A 26,852-nucleotide genomic window follows, 5' to 3' on the forward strand; every position below is an offset into this window, starting at 1 on the left:
AGCTGGCCTGTATACACGTGACTGAAGCCCGTTAAGGCCTCTATATAAGCTTTAAGATTCTGGTGGATGGATGTGTGCGTTTACTCCTGTGGGGCTGCCTGAGACAAACCTCCTAAGTAAGTTCGCTTGCTTATTAATCTGGTACCTACAAGTTGGAGTGGCTTGCTTCTCTTTTCAGTCTCTCCTTGCTCTCCACATATGGGGAAAATTTTCAGATCTCACCTGGAAAACTCCTGAGGTTTTGAACCAACCCAAATATCTTTTTACACGCTCGTGTTTGATTTTTCACTTTCTGAGTAGTGACTTTTGGGGAACAGAGTTCTTGAGTTTTTCCGATCTGTTTTTTCATAATTGGTTGTTAAGGAATCCAGTTTTTCAGTCTGTGTTTTCATAACTGGTTGTTAAGCAATCTTCCCATGCATGATAGAGGAAAGAGATCCTGATACGTTGTTGTCTGTGTACCTTTGCGTTTGGATTGGTAATATACCCGGAATGAGTTTGGCTTGTGATATGAGGTATGAGCTGTTTTACTTTTGTCCTGTCAGATTCATTTTCTACTCTTCTGTTTCCTGCTCCAGGAGGCAGGCCTGTCACTTAACAGGTAAATGTGACTGATTTAGCTGAGCTGTAAGAATTCCTTTCCCTGATAATGCTCAGGAGTTCAAGTTCACCATAATAGGCCAGGTGCTGGATTCATGACCATTATTATTGGCTCTCTAGGAAGTCCCCCAGACCTACTCCTCTCAGAGTTTGTTGCTGTTGTTTTTCTTTCTTCTTTGGTGCTACAATTTTAAGAGTGCCAAACTTGCTTTTATCTTGGTGTACAGTTAGTAATGAACAGCTGTGTCATCTGTAATGAACAGATGAATGTAGGAAATCTGTATATTCCTATTTCTTTGGAGAAAATCTTTCACGAAGAACTATTTGATCATGTCAGTGAGACAAAGAACTCCCAAATACTTGGATTTTTTTTTTTTGAAGTTTCTTTGTAAATCTTGATGTCTGAGGCTCCTCTTAAGGCATCCCATAATTTACTGCATCAGGCAGATTTAGATTTCTTAGGCCATAATAACTTGAGCATCCTACATTTTCACCTGGGTTGATTACTGGTTACATGTCAACTGACTTTTTGAGAAAGAAACAAAAATACAAGAGATGAAAGTTATTTTCCTCTTTATTTATTCTTAAATTCAACCTAAGGTCGGTGCTTCCACTTACATACTAGAAGCAAAGCCAATCTAACACATCATTTGATAAATTTCATTTTTTGGCAAGTCTTCTGTTCATCCTTGGGGGAAAGAGATACTTCATTTTTATTTTGTTTGTGATTTCTATGAATTGAGAAAAGTACTGAATTTATAGAATTGGGGACATTTATACTGTCTCAGAGCCATTAACTCTTTGGTGGTAACTTTATAAATTTCATACAGACACATATCTCTTAGCTCTTTGCTTCACAATCAAGCATCAAATTACCCCCCTTTACAAGTCAAGTGTAACCAGCACAGGATGTACTAGCTACAAATCTATGAAACTGACTTGGTTGTAGGTCAAAAGAATGTTTTAGAATCTCCCTTGCTAAATAAGTTAGATGATTACATTAGTATTTCTTTTCAGATGTTATTTTAACTCATTTGAAACTATTTGCAGATAGAAATAGAGCTATCTTGAATGCTGATCTCAATACGAAATATATAGAATTCACAGAATACACAAAATTATTGATGATATAACATTCAACAATCAGGGTGCTATGAATTTTACATTAAAATTTAATTATGTAGTAAAAAATAGAGTTGTTATAGCTAGAAAAAAATATTATCAGAGGCAGCGGATACCCTTGGTGGAAATGGAGAGTCCTACATAGGAAGAAAATCCAGGAAGTATGCAAAGTAGACACCAGGATACTCGGCATATATAATTTAATTAGAGATCACACAATATGACATAAAAACAGCAGTTGACTAGAATAATTATAATCTGCAACACGTGGAAACAGTTTAGAAAATGGATTAAGGTCATACACTCTGACCGTAGGCTTCTTGGAAAAACAGGTGTAGAATCAGACAGATTTGTTTCATCTGGTGCTACCTTTCCTTGTCATCAGATTAACTTGAACCACTAGCCTGGTATGGATTCAAGCAGTAGACGTGTTGTTGATTAATGAACTAAGTCTTGTCTAGTGAGACTGTTAACCTCATAGAGCCACAAATAACTAACTATTGATCGATATTTTGGTATTTTAGATGCAAAAGCACATTCTTCCTAATAATCGGAAATACAGCTTAAGATGATTTTGTGGAACAGACCTATTATTGTCTGAAATGGTAACTTGTTAGGTATAATTATCCTATTCAGTGACAAATGTGCATTTACACATCAGAGACTAGAATTTTAGAGATTAATCCTAGTGGAATTTTCAGGGAAATCTTGTCCAACTATATTTATGAAAGCAAGAATACGTTCAGTTACTTTTTTTTTCCAGTTGGGTCTATTAGCTGGCCTAAGCCTAAGACTTTCTCCTTTTTCAGTCATGTAGTTACAAAAATTGTACAAACGGTGTAGAAACAAGCCGAAAAGAATGTGCCACACATCCTGGGTAATCATCTATATGCAGTTAAATTTACAGATACAAAAGAAAATACAGCCTACTCCCTTATAGTGCACAGTTATTTTTTAGATACAATGTATCGCTAGTAAATGGTCATGGTCACCAACTCTAGTTGTCTCCAGCAGAGAGAATGAGAGCAAGATCCGTTCGGTACAGCTTCCCCCCATCCGATAAAGCCATTATGCTTTTCTTGTATGTTGGAATATTATTAATATCCAGATCCTGTAAAGAATATAGATGGCATTGTTATCCAGCTAAATACGGAAGTTAATTAACCACTGTCAAGTGGTAAAATGTAGGATGAAAACTGCTTGTTACATCAATCCATTAAGAGCTAGATTAAATTCTGACACAAATGTGAATAATCTCAAGGTTGTTTTAAAATCTATTTATCACCGTTACACTGTTTTAGGCCAGTACCAAATCAGATTAAGAATTGAATCCTACTTCTGCTCTATAAATCTTTAAAGTAGATTTCCAAAAACGGATGTGTGGTGCTTCTTGATGGATCCTTATAGTCTGCTTAAAAAGTAAGTGGCATGGTAACTAGATTACCTGTTTGTTCTTCTCACACAGATCTTTCAGTAAAGCATCCAATTCATTTTCATCTATGTATCCATTGCCATCCTGAGGGAGCAGAAATAAGCCAGTATACAACCAACTCCACAATAATGGGGAATGTAATAAAACGGAAATAACTGATTCTTCAGAAAGTCTCCCCCACTGTAATTACTGACATCACAAACGACTTTCCTCATATACATGATATTACCATCTATTACATGGAGGAGGATTCTGCTGGATATTTTCAACTAACTTAATCCTCATTCCACCCTGTAAAGTGGGTATGATCTCCTGTTTACAAATGAGGAAATTGAGGTTTAGAGGAGCTTGGTATCTTACTCAAAGCCTCAAAATAGATAAACTGTAGCATGGGATTGTTTTTTTTTTTTTAAGATTTTATTTATTTATTTGACATAGAGAGACAGGCAGTGAGAGAGGGAACACAAGCCAGAGGAGTGGGAGAGGAAGAAGCAGGCTCCCAGCGGAGGACCCTGATGTGGGGCTCGATCCCCAAACGCCAGGATCACGCCCTGAGCCGAAGGGACACCCAACGACCGTGCCACCCAGGCGCCCCCTGTAGCATTGGGATTTGAATCCAGTTTCGTCTAATTGGGACATACCAGAATACATTTCCTAGGACAAGAATAAATTGGCTGAGTAATTTTAATAGCTCATGTTCCTTTAAAATGGACCTTGAGTTTGAGGGCTCCCCCCACCCCCCCTAAGTGAGCATTTTCCAAGTTCTTCTAAGCAATCAGATTATGGATAAGAACTTTTACCTGATCATATAACTCAAAAGCTTTATTGAACTCTTTCCCACACATTTTGACTCCCTGGATGATAGAGAAGAGAACAAAGGTTAAAGTGCTACTATATATTTCATTGTGTATCCCTTGGCAAATCTCCCACTGTCTACCTTTTCAAGGAAAATACTGTTTATGGTAGGGAAAAGAGAAATACCTGAAATTTAAGAAGAAAATTCTCCTGTACAGGTAGTAACCTTTTGAGAGAGAAATAATAGATTAGATTTTTTTTGACGAGGATGAACTTATTATAATATGTGTACTTCCTAACTCACCTGGCCATCTCCGTTAATTCCAGCTTCCCATCATTATTTGAATCAAATAATTTCAGCTGAAAGACAGAATGTTATTATTGTAGCCACTGAAGAATGATTTATTGCAGGAAGGAGAAGAAAATTCAATGTAAAGTACTTTGAGTTATCAATCAGTCATATAGACAGCAAAATTCTAGAAACTAGCTTTTATTAAACTTTGAGTGCAGATTTTCAGTTCTATAAGTTGGGTCAATTGCCAAAGTTTATCAGGGCAATATAGAATAGTCAAATAGGGTAACAGTGATATTAGCTAGATTCTAGAATACCGTAATTTATTTTTCTTGCAAATATGTGTATGTGTCAGAATGTGGGACAGTTGGTGTCTGGCAGTATATAGCATACTCTAAAACTCTCTAAACAATTATATGAAAGTAAATATTTTTAGAGCCTAAAAATACAAGGAGAAGCAATAGGAAGATAGTATGAATAAATTCTTAGAGAATAGAATTTTTGACTAATTTTCACTTGTTTTATTTTCCCTTGGATACTAGATAGCTCCTCATCACACTTACATTCACATCATACACCAAGACCCATATAAATACACTCATACCCTTATTCAGGAAGCATGAATGTTTTTAGAAAGTAGCAACTATTGCTGTAGTATAATACATGGAGGGACTATAGATGAGATGCATTAAAATATATAAAGTTTGCATGCTACATATGTGGAAAAAGCAACATTGTTTTTTCAAAAAGGAATGTGATCAGGGTCATAATGGTTATAGGTTTAGTGAACACTCTTTTGGGAGAAAAAGAACAGTCTATGGTTTGAAATGTTCTAAGAATCCTTTGTAGGAGGCAGATTTTTTTCAGGGTCTGATACTGATACATTTTATAAACTGTTGACCATAAGTTCTGATATCATCAAACTGTCTACCAAGACACTGGACACCTGACAACGCAATTTAGTGTCCACAGGGGAATATTTCCCTACATATATATTTAAATCTTAATTAGCTCTTGATTAATTTGCCTCTCAAATTTGAACTGGTTTATGACATTGGATCAGATATGCCAACTCAATCCAACAGGGGGAAAACTCCCATCTGAGTGGTTTTTAAAAGACTGCTTCAAATTTCTACCTGGAAAGGAGTCTTTACTTTAAATAGACATCCCATAAGGCTGGCACAAAACAGAAAATTGATAAATGTAGGTTATTGTCCATTTCCCATTAGTTATTTGGAGCGTAGATCTGTCCACTGTGACACATTTGTATGCTAGTGCTATAAGTGGATTAAAGAGGATGCTTCCTTGCAATGAAAAATTTTTAATTTTGAAATTAAAGATTAGTCCTACTTTATAATATCATTGTATAGTGAATAAGATAATAGTAAAGTTCTAGTGTGTTTTATTCCCCCCCTACATAAAAGTAGGCTGACAGGTTGAAAATAAGCCTCATAACTGAGGTTTATAATCAAACCTTGTATAAGATGACTTTCCAGGGTAACTAAAAAGTCTAACTCCTCTATCAATCTAATAGAACATAATTTTTATAATATTCACTTGTTTTGTGTGTTATTTATGTAAATCTGTAAGCTAAGAATTCCACTGTACCTTTACAGTACTTAAAGCGTGTATAAATATATGTACTGATTTGGACAATTTAAAATTTTGCCCGAATTTCAAAAATGTTGCCAAAATATTGTCCCATAGCTGAATCAGTTTGGCAAAGACTTTTTCTCATAGTCCTTATGCTATGAGTCAAAATGCGGAAGCTACCCACTTGAAATTAATAAACTTCATAGGCACTGGATTATTCTATCTAGAACTTCATAAATTTGTTCATTCCTAAAACATTAAGGGCCTATGTTGAAGGAGTTTCCTTGGATTTATTATCAATATTCTATAAGAGATCTTGGTTACACTAGTTATCACAGTATCAGGCTCAGGGTACATTTGGAACTCCTCACCCAAGCACCAAGACAGTATTCTAAAATACCCATTTTTTTTTTTAATCACTCAATGAATAAAGTAGCCTGAGTTCTGTTTAAATTCTAACAAAATTTATGATTTTGTGAGTCGTGATCAAAACCGATTCAGAACCTCCATAATGTTTTTGGTTATCTGATTTATATATCTACAATGTAACTTACATGTGTCTAAATTATATAATTTAGTAATATACTTACACTGGCTTTGTAAGAAAAGTGAATGATCTTTTGATAGATAAAAATTACCTACTTCCACAAGAAAGGAAATGCTCATGTGTTGAGTCTTAAAGCACTCACTCAGCCTTACAAGGTGTAAACATCCTTACGGATTTAACTTTTCAAGTGAAATGCTACCCAAATGCATATGATGCCCATATGGTTTATTTATTTCATCCTCCATAGCCTTGAGAACTAACAAGAACACAGTAATATTTCATAGGGTCTTGGCTACTGTCTCTCCAAGATCAGTCTTACCATTAGGTCTGTATACTCAGCTAGTTTTGTATCATCAACAGTCTTGTTTGCTTTTTCCAGCAGGTCCTTTAGAAAGTTCTGTTAAGACAAAGAACACTCAGATAAATGTCCCATGTAACCTATAATCTGTTTCCATTTCAGCGTGTCTTGAAATGGAACGTCCCAAGAATGCAAAAAAAGCCTCTCTTTGAGGATAGAACTGAGTGAGGAGAGGACCTTAGAAGGGAGATCATTCCACTTGGTTCACTTGGCATTCCAGCCATGATGCTGCCTTTGACAGGTATGATATCTGCCTTTTACTGAGACCTGATCTGTTGTAGTCTATGTTGCACTGCTTTTATTACCTCAGTTAAATGAGTATCTGGATTATGCACTGTGTAGGAATCTGAGTACAAGTTTATATACAAGCCAGCCCAATGGATGCATTTCTACATAATGGTATCTTCACAAAAGCTCATCTGACTTTTCTGTAAGAAACACAAGGGCCCCCTCTATGCCGTTGTAACATGAATGAAAATTATTAGTAAGCCAGATGGAGAGCTACCTCTAATTTGAAGTGTATTTTCTGCCCTCACAAACTGTATTTTCACATCGTCTTACAGATAGTAAGAAGTTTGTTTCACTGAAGGGTCAGTCAGGTGGCTTTTGGGCTGAATGCAATCCCAAACACCTTGGTTAGAATGCTTCAGCTGACTGTTCAGACTAAGAGAGTTGGCCACAGATGATGTTCTCTAATCCTTGAAGGGTATGTGAATCATATTAAAATAGAGATTATTGTGGGAAGGATGAAAAAAGATAATTATTACTTTGACAGTTGGAGTTTAGGAGGGAGTTAATTTTTTTTTTTAAACAGAGGAATAAATCAAAAGCTTTACAAAAGCCACATAAATGACAGTGTTAGCACTTAGGCATATAAAATTCATTTTGTCTAGTGCTGTTCATTTGTGACTCCTTTATTTTTTTTTCAAAAATGAATTTAGTTATGGAAAACTAAGCAGATACTGTATTTGGATATATTGAAGGATTGGGTTTCTTTGGTTCTGCAGTGGTATATCTTCTTCCCAAATGTACCAGTTCTGGGCTGATTTAACTTTACTCTTTTTGAGGAAGGAGACCTTTTTCTTGGTTTGATTAAATGTATTTTCATTTCAAACATGCCATTTCAAATCCAGAGTGAAACACGGAAAATTCAAAGTTATCTATTGGGGGTGAATTTTATTTTTGAGCCTTATGAGTCTTTTGTCAGAGATTAATTGGGTTAAAAAGCCTCATCAGAGACTAAAATGGTGGTCACAAAAATAGCCTGGGAGGAACCTCGGGACGCTGAGATTCAAAGTCGTGTCTGAGAGCAAGTGATGTTTTACTCTATTATGGATCTTAAAATTAGCTTTCTTGAAAGATCCATTAAAAAAGAATACCAACTTATCTTCAAAATTCCCCAGAGAGGAAGACTTCTATTTAGAATCTCTGAGAATAAAATGTAGAACAAAGAATGTCAGTATTTAGAAATGAGCTAAGGTTTTCATGATGAACTTGAAATGATTTTTAAAAGATTATTTTTTGTCCTTTGGAATAAAAACCAATAGCTTAACTGTCACCTTGTGAGCTCTAGGTTGTGCTGCAAGTTTGTGTAAAATGTTTTCACATTAGAAATGTTTATATTTCCGAGAGGCTGCTGTTGACTGTATTTTAGCAATTTTATGGTGGTGCAAATGTCCGAGTTCCATCTCTAAAATTATATGTGACTCAAGCCATGTTAAACTGTGGTGAACAAACTGGGTTTGATATTCCTTTTTCCACACTTGACAAGAGGAGAGGTAGCTCTTGATGACTGAAGCTTGGAAGCATGTGGTGTTGTGGCGGAAAAAATATCACTAGCATTATCAGATAGTCTAGTGTCTTTCGTAAGCAGCTATGTAACTTTGAAAAATTATCTAATCTCTCTGAATTTCAGTTTCTCTGTATAACGGGAATGATAATACCTGTCTTGCAGGTTTTCTGAGAGGATTAAATCTTAAAATACATTTCAAGCACCTAATGCTATGCCTGCCACATAAGTATTAATTTGCCTCCCTTTTAGTTACTCTGTATCCTGCAGATTGACAAAATAGGGTCTCTGGACTGAGAAATCTCGGTCGATTTAAGGAAAAGCAAGAAAGAATGTTGACATACTTCTGAAAGACTAGTAAGTCATTGGATTCATGAATAATATAATTTATCGTGCCTTGTGTATTTCACAAAATCTTTCATGTACAGAATTTTACTTGCGCTTCACAATAAATCTGAGAGGAAGGCATGATTACCCCCATTTAAAGATGAAAAAAATCAGACAGAATAACTTCATTTTTAGGTCTCTTTGCCTTCTCCTTTGTATCCTCTCCTCCCCCACCAGCTCCTCTGTCCATCTGGGAGAGATGAATTGACAAATTCATTTTCAAAGTTACAATTTTTCAGAAGTTTGATTATATTAAGACTTTGTTGTTGTTCTTGTTGAGAGGCAGGAGGTTTTATGGAATGGGTAGGGAATTTGGAGGCAGAGGAGTTTGGGTTTAAACACTGCAGCCCTGTGTCTTTCTGTGTGGCCTCAGTATGTCACTAAACTCCTCTTCATCTTTTTCCTCAAGGGTAGTACTAATCTCAGAACTCACACGAAGATTGGATAAAATAATGTGCATAATATATAGTAGGTGTCCAACAATGGTGTCTTTGTCTTTCTCTTGAGAGAGAAATCTATTTATGTTAGTTGTTTAATTTCTAAAATAAAATGGCAAATTTCAGTGAAAAGGAGCATCTTATTTGGCTTAGTATATTGTTGTATCTGACTATCTAGTATAACAATTTGTTTATATCACAGAAAATGCTAATTTTTTTGCATTGCTAAATAGAATTTGAAGAAGTACTTCAAGTCTCTTTTTAAATCTGGTACTTCATTAGCGATGTGGAAGAGTGGGTGAAAATGTGCCATTGCTCAACATAAGTTTCTTTTGTGGGAGGCTTTTAAAAAAGTTACAGAGTTCATAATTCTATTTAAAAGGAAAAAAAGTATTTTTTCTAAAACTTAGGTTTTTATTTGCTTACCTTCAGCTCCTCAGTTTCTATGAAGCCACTGTGATCAGTATCATATTTTCTCCATGTCTGTAAATAATTTTGGGTAAGGAAAACCAAACACATTTAAAAAAAAAAAAAGCCAACAATTTTCCTACACTAAGTAGCTTTCTGAAAACCTCCCTCATGGACAGAGCTGTTTTACCTTCATGAATTCCTCACAGGACTTCAGCTGCTGGCACCGGAAGAGCAGCAGGAAGTTCTCTTCTGTGGGTAATACATGAGCCAACTGAAAAAGATCCAAAAAGTTGTAAGGGAAGCAAGCTTCTGTCATTACTTCGTGCTTAATTTTTCTTGAATATATTTATTAGAAGCAGTTTTATTGCCTAGAAAACTAGGAGAGGAAAAACGTTAGGACGGACCTTCCCTTTCTGATACTTTGTTCCCACAGAGAGCCCTTGGCTTTTCCAGTGCTTGGGTGGCCTTGAGTGAAGGGGCTGTCTGGTCAGTGAGGGGGCAGCAGCAGGTGTGCTCAGAAAGCTCCCATAGCCCTGGTTTGACCCCTCCTCATCTGCTGGACATCCAAGCAGATTCATGCTGGTGGCCTGACCCCTTCATCGCTTCTGTGCCACCGAGCAGTGTTGCTCTTCTCAGGGTGCACAGAATGTGGTATATGTGGGGACATACATGCCATGTAGAAGGAAAGAAACCATGAGAAATGTGAATGTAGGGGAAAGGAAGGAAGGAAAAAAAAAATGCATTCCCAGATCGGAGGAGAAAGCCTAAGAAAACCAGGGAAGATAAACTGAAGACAGGGACGCCTGGGGGCTCTGTCTGTTAAATGTCTGCCTTCAGCTTCGGGGATGATCCTGGGATCCTGGGATCCTGCCTGTGTCAGGCTTCCTGCTCAGTGGGGAATCTGCTTCGTCCTCTCCCTCTGCCTCTCTTTCTCTCTCAAATAAATCTTAAAAAACCCAAAAAACCAAAAAAACAAAACTGAAGACAAATATAAGGCAGTGGAAAGAGAAGTGGAAAAGACAACTCACGATGAACAGTGGAAACTGAATGGCAGTAGGAACAAACAGTTCTCAGACTGTTGGCTTTAGCTAAGACGATGTCCACTGTCAGAATCCAGGCCTTGGGTTTATGATCTCTATTTCATGACCCTATGACCTGTTTCTTGAGATCTCACTTCATAACTTCAGTACCCCCCCCCTTTTTCTTTTCTTTTCTTTTTTTTTTTTAAGGGGATAAAAGGGCTCCAGATCCCATTTTAAGATGACCGTAATCTGTGTCGTGCAGGGAGGGAGGGAGCTGGATTGATGGCCCCAGTGCAGGCATGTGTTCTATTCCTGGCTCAGCTGCTAATTAGCTGTGGTCCCCAGCAACTCCCTCAGCCACTTCTGGAACTTAGTACCCTCATCACTAAAATAAGGAGTTGAAGTAGAAACCAATGTCTCTTAAATGCACTGGTTTCAAAATGACCTTGAGAATCTATTAGAATCACTACATCTTCACTGTTAAAGAATAAACCTACACATTCTAGGTTTCATCTAATTTCCTTTGAAGTTCAGGCATGGACCCTCATCCCTGGACTGTGGACGGAGGACCTGTGGTATGGATCAACCTTAAGTTCAATATCCGTTCCAAAATTTCTGCCAAATTATAGGAAAGTCTATCTTCCCCCTGCTCCTTTAAAAAAAATTTCGTCCATTTAGGTATATTAAAATTTTTTAATAGAAAATGTATCATTTTAACTTATATGCAAGTAATCTCTGCTTTTTTTATGCCCATATAATATGTCCTTTAACTTGTTTTTAGGTCTATAAAAATAATATGTCAAATCAGATACATTCAGCTTATGGACACTACATATGGAGGTGAAACTAAGGAACAGGGCTATATATCTTACTAGAATGTTAATAGGACTCAGTCAGAAGACACTTTCTTATTTTGAAATAAAGGTCCCTAGTATAGTTGTGCGTTAACATAGCATTCATTTAGGAAATAGGAAATAGCTAATGCCAATTCCTTTCGTTATTGGCATGTCAATTGTCAGATGCCACTTTGTAAGCTGTTGTTGGACCCTGCGTTTAGGGAGGGCGGGGACCATGCTTTGTCTGCATCTCCTGAACAGTCAGTGTGGTGCTCAGCGCGTAGAAATGCTGGGGATTGGTTGATAATTTTACTTACTTAACATGACTTATAGTATTTGTTTTTACTATCTTCACGCAATTTTCTATATTCATTTATATATTTCTCTGTGTATTTCTATATGTCAAAACTGTTTTGAACAAAGAAATTTTTTTTTAATTACACTTACCAAAATCCTCTAACTACATGAAAACAGAAAAAAAAATGAACTAGTAAGCAGTTACTAAATGTAAAATAAGGGAAAACTTAACCATCTTTGTTTCAGAAATTAAAGTTCATATTGCATAAAGTTTAGAGGTCTCTAGAATGTCAAATATAGAGATGGTAAAATTGTTCTGCATGTATAATGTAAAGGTATATTTCTTTTCTCATGCCATTTCGGTCCTACTTGGTTTCATTATTTAAAAAAAGAGATTATATTTACATGCACATTTTTAATCTATTAGTTTGTTAATGTTAAACTGAATATAGAGCCATCCTATTTTAGACATTAGAAATGCATTTCAAGTGTGTAAAAGATTATAATAAGACAAGTCAGCCATTAAAAGAGAAGTGATGAATACGTGTGGATAGGATGTTACTATAGTGAACACAAAGAAATCTTCTTAAAGGTGTGTTTCACAATGTAATGGTCCTGCTGTTGACGCTTCCATCAATATATTGGGAATCAGTGTTCCAAGTTTCAGAGCCGGGTGCAGTAACTCTCCAGCTCTAGTCTTAGAGCATATGTACAAAGAAGGAGAGGTCTTTTATTAAAAGCGTCAAGTAAGGCTGCTTTAGTCTCAGATTTGCTAAGTCCCTGCTGTCCATGGAAGTATTCAATACTGCCTGATCCAAGGTTTTTGGTAATTTCTTAATGCTTGGGCTGCCTGCCTGTTCTTTTATGAACTCCCAAAACTTCATTATGGGTTGGGAAAGAGGGAAGAATAGCAAGGCAATACGTAGAGACAGTTGTGACCAGAATCCCTCAGAACTTCTGTTGAGAACTGGTTCCTGTCTCCCCTAGATATATGAAGACTACACACATCTTGAGGATAGGGTTTGTGTCTTACTCTTGTTTCTTTGCCCAGTACCTGCAAAAATGTCAGTAAATACCTTAGTGAACTTATGAATGTAGGCAATTGACTATTGTCTAGGGTCAGCATAAGCTGTAAATAAAGTTCTTTTGGAGATAATTCAAATAACTTATTAATGAATTGTGGGTAGGGTTGGGGTGGATATTGCAATATTCTTCCCAGAGCTCCCTTTAGGTGCTGGGAGTGTTACTTTGGGAGCACCTTTGGGAGATATCTAGGCTGAAGAGAGCTGCTTTCCCAAGGACACTGTGTCCTATGACTGATCCACATGAGGAGAAAAAGGCACAGCCCTGTCACTCAATTTGGGACTTCTGTGAAGGACCCTTGCAGCTTTAGAGCCCACTGTAGGGTGAGCTGAAGCCTCTATTGAGACCGTATCATGGCCCACTGCCTCCTTCTGCCCAGTCCTGTTCTTTTCATTTCCCTTCAACAGGTATTGGTCCCAAGAGCACTTCCTAACAAATTTCCTTATTGCTCATTTTCAACTTAGATCTGCTTCCCAGGGAACTGAACATGTCACAGGGGTTTTTCCGTCTTTGTTCTATTCCCAGGCATACTGTAGAACCCTTGTCCTGTGTTTTGGAGTAGGCTGAAATTCCTTGCTATAGCTCATGTAGCTATGATTCAGAACCTAGTAGGCACCGTGCTGGATACTGGGGACTCGTAGTCACCGTGGGTACGAACCTTATAGGGAGGCAGAGAATTTCAAACCTTATTCCCAACAATTTCAAAAAAGGACATGTAGTGATAAAAGCTAAGTATTAGGTGCAAAGAGAGCACACACACAGGGCAATTTTACCAGAAACAAATGAGCTAAATAAGTCAAAGCACACATGAGGCATAATTCTTAACTCCTAAAGACATTCATGTTGACTGTTAACCTCCTTCAACACATACTAACAAACTTTCACTTCTTTCATTTGGGAACCAGAGAAGTATTTTTCCTAGGCAATTAAATGATTCCAGGAAATGTGGAAGGCAAATAATCTTATATAAATTTAAGGCTAGTTGAGTTTAATAATATGAATATGAGCAATTATATAAGAAGTAGTTACAAGTCTTGGCATTCAGAAGAATGGTGTAGTATTTTCAGTTTTTTAAAATAATTGTAGCAAATACATTTATTGAGCTTTTACAGTGTGCCAGGATTGATGTATTCGTTTGACATGCTTTATCACATTTGATGTTGGTACTTATATACCATCCCTGTTTACAAAGAAACAGGCAGAGAGGATAAATGAACTGCTATCATATAGTTTATAATATGAGCCAGATTTGAAATCCGACCATCTGACTTTCTGGACTTTTGAGGCCTTTGTCTATAATCATCACCCTCCATTGAAATCTTTACTCAAAAACCTTTTCCTAATCATTTAAAAATATTTATCCAGAGGGATGTTTTTGATCTGATTTTACTGTCCATTTCCCCAAATTCTGAGGTGGAAAAGTAGTCTGCCATAAAAAATTATTCACTATAGCTAAACTATTACGCTCAAATCCTACTGTGGAAGAAAAGAGGGAAAGTAGTGTCTGCTTCCCTGGGAGAGATGTTATGGTTTTAGGATTAAAATAGCTTTTAGATCTTTTTTTTTTCTTCTTCTTTCCCGCCCCCCTCTGCCAGTGAATGCACTGACCTGGACAAATACATAAAAAAAATTGAAGAGGATGGTAGGCTCCCACATGTTGCCCAAGGGATCAGGTGAAGAGCTTAGAGATTTGATATCCAACTAAGGGAAATATCTATACTTACTAGAAATTTCTTCTCTGGTACTCACATTATCTGCTGAATCATTCAGTCTTCCTTTCTAATTATTTTAATCAGCCTCTCTGCAATAGAGCTATTAGTCTGAATAAATTTAGAACATTTTTTGACTGTCATGGTATTTGTTAAAGTATTTCAGAATTTCAGTGCTCCTGTTTTGAGTTCATATTAACAATCTCTTTATAAATGAACTGTATTTATGTGAATTTTAAAATCTAAAGACATGAAATTTTAAAAGTTCAGAAGAACAACATCGATATACTACCCTTCTTTTTATATATTTCTAGATAGTAAAAGCATGTTGTTGGCAAGGTCAGTCCACTTCAGGATAGAACTTTGAAAATTAACCACTATATTTTCTGATCTTTTGAATAACCTATTTCAATTAAAGTCAAATCACTTCAGCTCATTTCCAATAGGAAAGCAGACTACCACATGAATATCATTTGGTTTACCTTGATTAGATTTTGAGGAGCCCATCAGTATACCTATTAAATATATAGGAAAAACTAACCTCTTTCCTCTTTGAACACTAAAGCTATATTATCTTGATGTGAGTAGGTAGATTATTACAAATTTTGGAAAACATGGGGTTTCCCATCCCATCATGGCTGGCTAGCGTGTGCCTATTTGTCTCCCATGTTGTATATAGGATTTCTTATCAAGTGATACACGTCAAGTTGGAAAAAGAAAAGATGGACTTATTTTATACAATTTCCTGGTGATATTAGCAACATGTTATAAATTTGGGCATTCCCACTCTTCCTTTCCTCTTTTTCAATATGTTATCTGTAACTTTCAATTTCTTCTTTACAATGATTTTCAGAACCTCTCTTTACTGTCCTCACTCCTACTTACCCAACCTAGACCGAATCAACAGGCCTATGAATGCCTGCAGTGATCCTTCTTTCTGTTCTCCTATTCTAACTCTCTTCTCTCAAACTAATCAACACCTCTCCTCTTGCGTGTGGCTGGTAACTCAGATTAATGAAAAGAATCTGGAATCAGGTTCAGATCTAGACTTGTATACAGTGTTGTCACTCCCTGCCAACTGGGACCTTAGACACATCATTTAGCCCTGTTGGGTTGCAGTTTCTTCATCCTTAAAATGAGGAATTTTGGCTAGTTTTTCCCCAGGAGTTCCATTCAGCAAAAAATTCTGTGTCCTGGTATAGTTAAGTGAGACACATAAGAATTTACTAGAAAGTTCTCCCTTTAGACTCTTTCTTCTTCAGCTGATCTGAGAGTTTTGCCTGAATCATGTTTCAAATGCGTTGGCTGGATAACTTCTCTATACTTTGTTTAGCCTGGTTGAACAGGATGCACAAAGCCTTGCCCTAAGTAATCAACCAACTGAAGCTCGAAACTATTTCCTTTTAATGCAGAAAATGCACAGATTATTTATTATTTAAAAAAGGCAGAGTAGTTTGAGGAACATGGCTGGGTACTGGCTGTTTCACCATTTATTTCTTATTTTTTCTCTTTAACTTCAGTCAAATTCTATTGAAGCCAACTATAAAAATAGGTCCTCATATTATATTTAGGCTTACTTTATTTTGTTATGAGGATCAAATGAGAGAATGTATTTTAGAAATTATATATTGTCATACTAATGTAAATTTTCTTATTGTGATTGCTAGAAAAGTTCCTCAGTTCTTCATTTTAGCCGTCATTAACTTCTTTAACCTCTTCTGTTACCTATCTTTTCTCACACATAAAACTTGTCTATAATAGTTTATTATCTCAAACTTCTAGAGAAATTTTTTTTCTCCAAACTTTAGGACGGTGCATCTGCTAGTGACCCCCAGCCTCTCATTCAAATAGGGCTTCAAATTATAATTCATAAGTGATATATTATGTATAGTAAAAATCAAAACAGATTCATCTAGTCCTTTTAAAAGTGTGAAATGCATGTGAATTGGATCATGCTTTTTTATACTATTTAATCTATCACTGAAGAAATTAAGTAAAATAGCTGAGACCATTGGAGTCCTTTAAGGTGAGGTATGTTAAATATAAGATGATGGTCCTTTCTCTACTGGAATTATAAAGTATGCCAAACTTTGAAATAACCACATCTGTAATTTCACTGATTTTTTTTAGATTTTCCAACTCATTTTGAATAGATTTACCTCATCTCATTTATGTTCATTTAAAAGTTTTCTTATCCTTAATGATTTCATATCTTGATTAGTTGGCCTCTATGTTAACCTGTAAGTCCCAGTACTGTTAATTTATCTATTTATATTGTAATGAGTTATACATAGGCAGAGGGAAAGTGTATACTCTGGGGAAATGTTTTAATTATAAAGGTAATAATAGTATGTCCTATCTTAACTCCTTTTGTAGTAGCTGCGTAAAAATAAGTATTTCACATTGACATGACAGATGTCCTATAAAATCAATTAATTGAAAGCCAGGTTAATTCTCTGAATCAAGGGTAAATTATGACTACATGTTGTTGACAGCCAGAATACATCACAACTTAATACACTAAGAATATTATAATAATACAATTATACTTTTGATTTGGCATATTTAAAAATAAAACCTTATTTTTCTTGACAAAGCTGTTCACTCAATTTCTCTAATAGGTTGCAGAGATAAAGTAGCTGAGACACCAGTTTCAAAAAGTACAAGTAAGGAAAGCAACAGTTCTTGCACACAATCTGAGAATGCCTAAGAACTGAGCATACTCAAAGTCTGGCTTCCTTGATTCATAAACGAAAGTGGTCCTCCGTACGAATAGTGCTCATCAGAAGATAAGATTGGACACCCGCAGTTCTGTCTTTTAGAGACTTAAACCCTTACCTATAACACATCATAAAATATTCATTAACTTCAGTGAAGTTCTTTGTTTTTAACTAAGGTCAACTGCCAATCTAAAATAGAATTTCAGGAAGCAGGATGCAGCCTTTTGCCGTTGTCCTAGGGATTACAAATACATAGAAAATTCTACACTGTTGAATAAGAAGTACCAATGAACCATGTACTTGGTTGGTGTTTTATCCAAGTGAGGTAAGGTAATGTAACGGCATAGCTGCTCATCCAGAAGTCTGGGACCTGGGCTTCTAACTGTGCCTATGCCAGCAAACAGGTATGTGACCAAATCATTTCACCTCCCCACATTTTGGTTTCATGATATATTAAATTTAGGCTCTGGATTAAGCAAACTCTAAGGCCTCTTTCATTTCTGAGCATTTTGATTTTATACTTTTGAATAGAAGATAATATTTTACTTAGGCAAAATAAGCCTCTCCAAATTGGTCTTGCCATATCCTGTTTGAGTTGGATTCAAGTACAAAATGCAGCTCATTTATTAAAAGTATATCAGAAAAATGCATAAGTTCCTTACCTCTACAATTCCTATTTTTCCATCATCTCTCTGCCCATATTGATCCACAAAGGTTTTCATCTCTGGTGATAACTCCTAAAATTATGTAAAAGAAGATAAGTTTATTTAAAAAACTACCAACTATGCTTCTGATGGTGTTAATAACTTCTACGAAGAAAAACTGGAATTGAAACCATTTAGAATTATGCACACCGATGAACTATTCTCATGAAAATTGAAGATATAACTGACACAGTATTTACTGGTTTCAAATGAAAGGGTTATGATTATCATTTCTGAATCAATTACTGATTTATCTTCTATGCGTTTTGAGAATGTGCTAAACTTTGAAAATGTAGTCAGAGTTACTGAATTCATAACTGTTAGTGAATTCAAATATAATGTACTTTAAACATTTCTTCCTTCAGGAAAGATTCTTTTATATTGCTCCAACTAATTGCCCTATAACATTTTCCTTATTTTAACATGTTTTATCCATGGGGAGTAATAATAGGTGTTTTCCATTTGGACAAGCAAGAAATGTGAATGTCGAAGAGTGCCTCACATTGTCACTCTTCAGTGTTTCCAGTGTCTTCGTGTTTCCAACACAGAAGTGGCATTTACTGATATATAAATTGAACAATTAAAAAAAATTAAGTCAGATAAAAAAATGACCTATTTGTACTTTCATTAGAGACAGACAATTTGATAACCTTATTGTAAGCTATTGGTTATATGTTTAGGATCTTTGCCTCCCAGAATAACTTAGGGAGTGGTTTTGTAGTGTTTTCATTGTTTTCTGAGATGTTTTCTCTCCTGTGTATTTTTGTACAAGAAGATATGTTTAAGAGACAAAACGAATGCTTTCATCTCATTTGAACTATTTTGTCCAATCTATTCTATTGCTTACATAATCTCTTCACATATTGACAGACTAGAGGGCCATGAACTGTAAACTAGTGATCTGAATATAGAACTAGTATTCAGGATGTTGAATTTATACCCTTGGGTCTCCAACATAGCCCATTTTAGATAGCCCTGTTGCATTAACTGAAGCCAATTTAAAATAGGTCAGCCTTTACTAATGTCCTATTCTATGTCCTTGGGAAAGTATATTAAGGTCTCAGTTTTTATCATAACTAACAAGATAATGGTATTATCTATCCCATGAGTTTGCTTTAGGGAGAGGTAGTTAATATAGTTTAAGAGTTATATTGAGGCTGAGTATCATTACTACTAGTTGTTGCAGAATCATTTTTGAACCAAAGTAAATATCCATAGTAGAACTGAGGTGACAAATGGTAATCAAGCAATTTAATTATAATGTAGTCTTTAAAACAAAACTCTTCTATGGATTAATCATAATTTGCATTTAGTAAATTTTATTAAAGCAATAACTGTAAGAAAAGGAAAGAGTTTACCCCTTGGCATTAGTGGGACCATCAGTTTTTATTTTTGCACATACCTTAAAGTAAACAAAAAACAATTTGATTTTAAATCTTAAAATTGTGTAATACCACTAGTTTAACTAGCAGACTTGACATTCAGTCTGTGAGCTTCTTGGATGGTAATTATGTCAAAATCTAGGTTTTAAACAGTACAAAATGTAAAGACAATGACAATAATAAAGCTTTATAAAAATGCAAATTTAAAGACAAAATACCATGTTTAGTATAAAAGGATAGTTTTGAAAATATTTTGGGTTATTATATTTCATTAATGTTATATTCATTTGGGGTGCCTGGGTGGCTCAGTTGAGCATCTGCCTTCAGCTCAGGTTATGATCCCAGGGAACTGGGATCAAGCCCCCTGCTCAATGGAGCCTGCTCCTCCCTCTCCCTTTGCCACTTCCCCTGCTTGTGCTCTCTCTCTCACTCTCAAATAAACAAAGTCTTTTTAAAAAATGTTATATTCACTTATATTAGTGACATTTTTTAAGTTTCACATTATTAATACAATAAGCCAAACACTGCTTCCTTTAATACAATGAAATTTGTTACCTGTGGCCAGAAATGAAAATTTTTATATTCTAAAAAAAAGAAATATGTAAAAGGTTTACTACAATGGGGCCAGTAGTACAGGGACATATTTGTCCAGTACAGGAACCTCTCAATCCCGATTTCAATTTAGATTTTTACCTCTCCAAAGCCTATACACATAACCCAGAAAAATATTCAACAATCAATGTGTTAAGCAACTTGATATAATCTTGTACTTGTGCTCAAGTCTGCTATTTTTGGATTAATATCTAATAATTAGAATTGCCAATAGCCTAAAATTGGAGCCTGGGCTGTAGAAAAAAATTTAAAATCTTTAGAACTCTAACATGAAGTTATTTGTTTACAAAAAAGTACAAATATTAAAATAGGAAAAAGAAAAGAAAAATCTGAAAAAATGTAGTTTCTAAATATTTGAATTTCTAAATTGAAAATAAATCACAATATTAAAATTACTTCTAGAAAAATTAAAATATCACTTAGCTACTGGAAGTGGCTTAAAATGTTTTAATTTGAAATTTTATGGCAAGTAAGATTTTTCCAAACAGATTTTAAATATATATTTTTAAATGAAATAAGGAATTGTTTTTGCTTTATTAGTCAAACATCTATAGAGCTATAATATTGCATGCATTTATTTATGGTAATATATAAGGAGAGAGGGTGTGGAGAGAGAGTATATAAAGCATTTTCTATTTTATTTGATCCCATTCTATTATACTTTCAGGTTTATATAATATTAAATCTGTGTAAAACAATCCCCAGAGTGTTATCTGGTTTTAAATCCATTTGGTCCATGATTTTAGCAACCGATAGTTCTGTAATGCATTATAATACATTTTTAGAGTCCTCTGGTGGTCTTTTGAATATGTTGTACAGAGATGTATATCACACAATTTTCAATTTAGAACAAAAAGGTAACTATTAGTAACATATATTTTTAAAATATCTATATCAATGCTTAAGGTGGTGATCTGCTAAAGGATCACACACACCTATGTTTTCCTCTAAAGACATAAAAGTTATATATAATCTGTAATGTAAAATCCCTAGCCAGTAGTTAAAAGACCAAAGATCTTTAACCTCTAACTAGCCCAAATCCAACACTGTCTTCTGAAATGTAGTCTTACATAAACTCCAATGCACTGCAAAATTCTGATCCTATTTTCTCTGTACGATCATCCCATCTATGTTCTAAAGCTAGGTATATTTTATTTTTATGCTGAAAAGATCTTAACAGGTAAATTTATGCCCACAGAAAGTCATTCATAATTGGTAATAATTGTCATTTACTTAATTCCCTAATGGCTTAAATCACAAATATGCTTGTTTTCAAGACCCCATTAATTGTTTCCAATCAGAGTATAGCTTTGCTTTTTAAAAATACATGAAATTCTTAAAATTGTTTTTACTTTTTACATCTCTGACTTTTGGGTTTCTCCCTCTCAACAGAAATGAACATCTTAAGCTCTTGCTCATTATTATGTTGCAAGTTGTCCAACTTTCCCTCAGTGAGAAAGGTCAAGACAGAACATTTTCTTATCTGTCCGACCACATCAACCTCACAATAAGTAGCAATAAAACAAGAGATCCATAATCTGCAGATCTGTTTCCTGACCACCAAGGGGCAGAAATGCATTTCTAACCCCCCCCCCCCCCCACTTCTCACGCAGCTAAAGAGAAGTTAAAAATTACCTACTAGAACTCAATCGAAGAGGAGGTGATCTGCTAAAAGATTTCATGCACCCACACTTTTCTTTTAAGCATTATTAAAGCAAGTACAGGTATAGAATCTATATTTTAAATGCTCTGATTTCCTAGTGTAAGGTTTTTCCCTTTAGGGGATCTCTTTCTCTCCCCCTTTTATCTTTCCCCTTACACAATCTGGAAAGGTGCTTTTTCTCTCCTTTCTCAGTCAATAAATCTACATTCCCTCAGTCTACATTCCCTGGAAACCACTGGATCTCGCTGTCTTATTATGAAAACTCTAGAATATTTATGTTTTAAGGTTGAAGGTCTTTTTCCTTGGTTGCAAACTTAAACCTACCAATCCAGCTTTCTTCCGTGCTTGCTGGAGTTCCTGAATCAAGTTCTGCAGCTCCTTTCCTTCCAGGTAGCCACTTCCTGCAAAGACAAAGAGGCACCCAGGTATCAGACATCTCATTCTGAGTTTCTTCCCCTTTCAATTTCATGACCGCTATAGGTCTGGCCACCTGCGAGGCTCTCTTGCCTCCACACTGATTAACCCTGAAAGGATGCGGAAGCGGCAGCGCTGCCCTCTTCGTGTGTCAAAGTTTGGATCCATTAAGGGCAAAGGAGGATGGTACGGATGTTAAGTGTAACCATAGAAACTTTAGGGTGCAGTGTCCCCCAATCTCTGCTCGTTCTCTCTCACTCCCCTCCTCCCCCGCTTTCGTACTATTAACATTCTTGGAGAGAAAAAAAAGTTGAAGGTTTTGGGATAACCTAGAAAAAATACATAAACTTTCAAGTTGATGGTTTGGCAGCCAGCTGGAGAGATAAGATTAGGGGGGTGGCGGAAGAAGTAAAGAAAGAAGGGATAATAGGATCAGGAGGCTCAGGGGAGGGGAAAGGGTGGAAAAGGGCAGGGACAAGGGGTCTTCAAACAGTTAAAAAAAGAGAAGATAATCACCGTCTGCGTCGAAATGAAGCCAGATCTCGAAAAACTGTGAGGCTGTGATCAGGGAGGATTGCAGGTGGGATTCTGCCATCGTACAGCCGAGTGTGTGTCTGCGTGTATGAGTATGCGTGTGTGTATGTCAGTGCTAGTGTGGGGTGAGCAAGAACCTCAGGGTGTGTGTGTGTGTGTATGTATGTGTGTGTATGTGAAAGCGATCTGGGCTGCGGAGGAAGACGTGGGCAGGCGCTGCCGGGAGCTGTCCTCGGTGCTGCTCGGCTCAGGCGGTCCTCCGGAGTTCTCTCTCCACACCCCGCACCCAGTTCTCAGTATTTATCCTGACGGCCGAACTGGGCCACGCCTCCTCCTGCCTCCCATTCCTCATTCCCGCCTCTAGCTCGCACCAACCTTTTTCCCCTCCCAGTTTTCGCCTCTCCTCGCAGGAAAGCTAGCTGGAGAAGGAGTTTTAGAGTGTAGGAAGCAGCAGGTGGTGGGAGATTCTTAGCTGAAAGACCGAAGGCTGAAAACAGATACCTTTCCCCCCACATTCTCCTAATCCATAAAGTATCCTCATTGCTGAATATTATAGTGAAATAACATAAAGAGGTTTTGATTTTCAGATGCAAGAGGAAAGCTGATAAAGAATACAACCATTTAAATAATGCGTGTGTGGGGGGGGAGATGGGGAGAGAGACTTCTCTGAGACATTTAGTATTCGTTTAAACAAAGTCAGGTGAAAGCTTGGCAAGTATTAGGTTACTTTGATTAATGTGTACAATTAATATATTGATATCAACCACTCTATGTTGTACTGGAGAGTCATCCTAGGAATGTTTCTTAAGATGGTTTATATGAACAAGACCCACAAACATGATGAAGTAGGATTATGTGGGTTTTTTTTTTTCAGCTTGAAGTAGACTTATAACTGTAAAGTGATAGAATTAAATAAAAAATATCTTAAAATGTTAGAGAAGGAAGTGATCTTAGAGATACTATGGTTTACTTCCTATGAGTTTAGAAAGAGTAAGCCATAGCAAAGAGAAACCAAGAATCTGGTCCAAATTTATACGTAGGTGAGTTAGTGACCTGGCCAACACCCCATTTGGAGGCCTTAACACATGTGTTTTCTTTCTATGCCAAGCAATCTTTGTTGAATAATTTTTCAGGAACTGGAAGTGACCATCAGAATTGGAAAAAACCACCTAACTGAATACATGTTACAATTTTAATACGTGATAAATTTAGATAATTTATCATTTACATAAATACTTCTAAAGTGTTTGGTTTTGAATCTTTTGAGACCTTGAGGTCCTCTAAAGGCATATCTTAAGTATCTGATTTACAATGGTATGAAAGCAAAATGAAGGAACAAGAGAAAACCCAAATATAGCCAGTACAGACTTAAAGTGAAATAAAGTGAATTCACCAAGCTCTATTTTTTCTTAGTCTTGCGTAATTAAGTATGAGAACCCTCAAATTTGTGTTTCTCAGACTACAACTCTACCCAGTAGTGGGTTCATGGAGTTTTTTATGCGTATCCTTTTCAGAGATCCATTATTTGAAAGCTGGTTTCTTTTAATAATCTTCTCAATGGAGTTCTCTCTTCTATAATACTTGGCAGTACACAAATTATTTTCATTTTAGTTACCTTATCTGATTTTCACATTTAGTGCCTGAGAGTATTATGCAGAGCAATACTATTATTCTTATTTTTCACAAGAAGAATGTAACTCTTTCTTGGAGGAAATAGATGTTCATAAAATGTTCAGTTATTTGTATTTCTATTTGTCCAGTGAACACTTATTGATGCTTACTATGTCAAGCACTCTGCTAGACATTGGAAAATAAAAGACATGGTGGCTGCCTTCTTGAAGCTTAGACTTATGGGGATATGGTCATATACACACAGATGACAGTACATGTGGATATAATAGAAGTATGCATAAGTTAATATGCCTGCATAAGCCTCCTTTTTTTCTTTTTTTTCTAAGATTTTATTTATTTGACAGAGATAGAGACAGCCAGCGAGAGAGGGAACACAAGCAGGGGGAGTGGGAGAGGGAGAAGCAGGCTCATAGCAGAGGAGCCTGATGTGGGGCTTGATCTCATAACGCCGGGATCACACCCTGAGCCGAAGGCAGACACTTAACCTCTGTGCCACCCAGGTGCCCCAAGCCTCCTTTTTTTTCTGCCTGTGAGAGTTGAAGCTTAAGTTATCTAGCTTTACTTAGATAACAAGCACGGAGAAAACTTTGTTCCATGGAGGGCACTTCGGGTTATTAGGTGAAATGGTCTTGGGAGTGAAAGACCAATTAGCTGATGCAAGCTCTTCATAACTCCTGGAAAACTAATTCTAAGAAATGTCCTGTTTGCTACCATATTAGCAGCATGATCTTTGTATGAAAAATATGATATGTGAACTTGGAAGCAAATACTGGGGGATAAGCTTGGAAAAGAGTATGAGAAAGCATTGACTATGGAATGATTTGAAGAAGCACTCTGACACTTTCTGGTCCTAATGCTAACAATGCCTTGACTTTGGGTACAGTTCTGAGACAAAAAGGCTAGGAAAAAACCCAAAACAAAACCACATGAGTTAAACAAGCCAATGAAAAGAAAACATTTATATACTTTTATTTATTATGACTAATTTCCTTCCTGAAACCCTCTTCTTAACCCCCCTGATGGGTGCATGGGCACACAAAGGCACACACTCTAGTATAAATTCTTAAATAGTTCCACCACAACTTTTTTTTATTATGAGTTTCATTTTAAAATATTACATGGGCTTAAAAAAAAAAAGACGTACATGAGAAAGCCATCTCTTTTCCATTTCATTTCTCTGAAGCTATGATGACTTTAGAATTCCATGTGGCAATGTTTAGGTGTGGTGATTTCATGGTGGGAGGGTGAGAAAGGAATGGGTGTCTTTCTTGTAGCTGTGTACAAATAGCAAGCACACTTTTTACTTTTTATGTTCATGTGGAGTGGCTTTTAAGGGAACTAATGTAGATTATGGAGATCTAAAGCCCCCTTTTAAATCACCTCTTAGTACTGTCACTACCCTGAAGTAGTCAGTATTAAATATCCTATGCTAATACAGACATGCAAATACACACATATGGATTTGTTATTGTTATTCAGTTTCACAGAAAAGAGGCTATATTCTGTATATTACTCTAAATTTTATTACTAATTCAAGGACATCCCTCTAATATTAACATCAGCATCTAACTCATACTTTCTTAACAGTCAAATGTTTTTATTAACCGTAATTGTAGACATTCAGATTATTTCTGTTTTTTTTTCTGTGACAAATAATGTTACAATGAACACCTTTTATCCATTTATCTTAGATACATGTGTTTGTAATTACAACAGGACAGAGTCCCCAAAAGTAACATTATTAGTGAAGTGTGCATATTTAAAATTTTAACACACATTTCCAGATTATTTTTCCCCATTTGTAGCAACTCGTATTCAAATGAACAGAGTCTGAGGATGACTTAGACTCATTAGTTTTGAGTGTTACTGCCTTTTAAACTTTGTGCTAATCTAATGAGTAAAAATAGATTATTATTTCCCTTTATTTGCATTCACTATTAAAATGTACCTTCTGTCTTTCTAAGGGATAAAAATTCCTCTCGTACATGTGCACACCCACTATATATATGGAATTTTCTTAATAGCAGAAATATAATTCCATAGACAATATTTTTCCCAGAACTATTACTGGTCTATTGTCCCAGGCTATCACTTCAAAAGATAATCTCTTTTCAGACTATTTTCAGCCATTTCTAGATTAAATTCTACTTTATGGTGCTAGTAAAGAAGCTTATGTTCTATGTAGATTGAAGCAACTTGAGAAATACTTTTCACTACTGTTCCCAAATTCTTTGGTTCCTGAATTAAGGTGAGAAGGATCTTCTAAAATGCATGGGAATCCTTTTATTTCTAGGACTTTTGAACTACAAAGGATTTTAGTAGTAAGAAAGATTTTTCTATAAGATTGGAGTTTCTAAAATCAGCATTGCTAACAGAGCATTTTTATGACTTGCTTTATAGTCTTCATTAACCAACATTAAGGTGAATGGGTTCATAATCTGGTATTGTCATAAAAGTAGAAGTAATTTATTTGCAAAAATA

At 35.9% G+C, this 26,852-nt stretch overlaps 1 protein-coding gene across 1 annotated transcript; it reads right to left on the reverse strand.

The window, feature by feature from the left end:
- Positions 1-1,176: 1,176 nt before the first annotated feature.
- On the reverse strand, positions 1,177-22,998 carry CALB1 (calbindin 1). Its single transcript, XM_026495777.4, has 11 exons — positions 22,722-22,998; positions 22,116-22,192; positions 18,093-18,167; positions 9,951-10,034; positions 9,779-9,835; positions 6,701-6,778; positions 4,254-4,309; positions 4,136-4,175; positions 3,955-4,008; positions 3,167-3,238; positions 1,177-2,833 (listed from the first exon to the last, which is right to left on the reverse strand). Exons 1-11 carry the CDS (start codon positions 22,798-22,800, stop codon positions 2,720-2,722), a joined length of 786 nt encoding a protein of 261 aa, XP_026351562.1. The 5' UTR covers positions 22,801-22,998; the 3' UTR covers positions 1,177-2,719.
- Positions 22,999-26,852: the final 3,854 nt, after the last annotated feature.

This window comes from Ursus arctos, unplaced genomic scaffold (assembly GCF_023065955.2).
Source record: "Ursus arctos isolate Adak ecotype North America unplaced genomic scaffold, UrsArc2.0 scaffold_6, whole genome shotgun sequence".
Taxonomy (NCBI): domain Eukaryota; kingdom Metazoa; phylum Chordata; class Mammalia; order Carnivora; family Ursidae; genus Ursus; species Ursus arctos.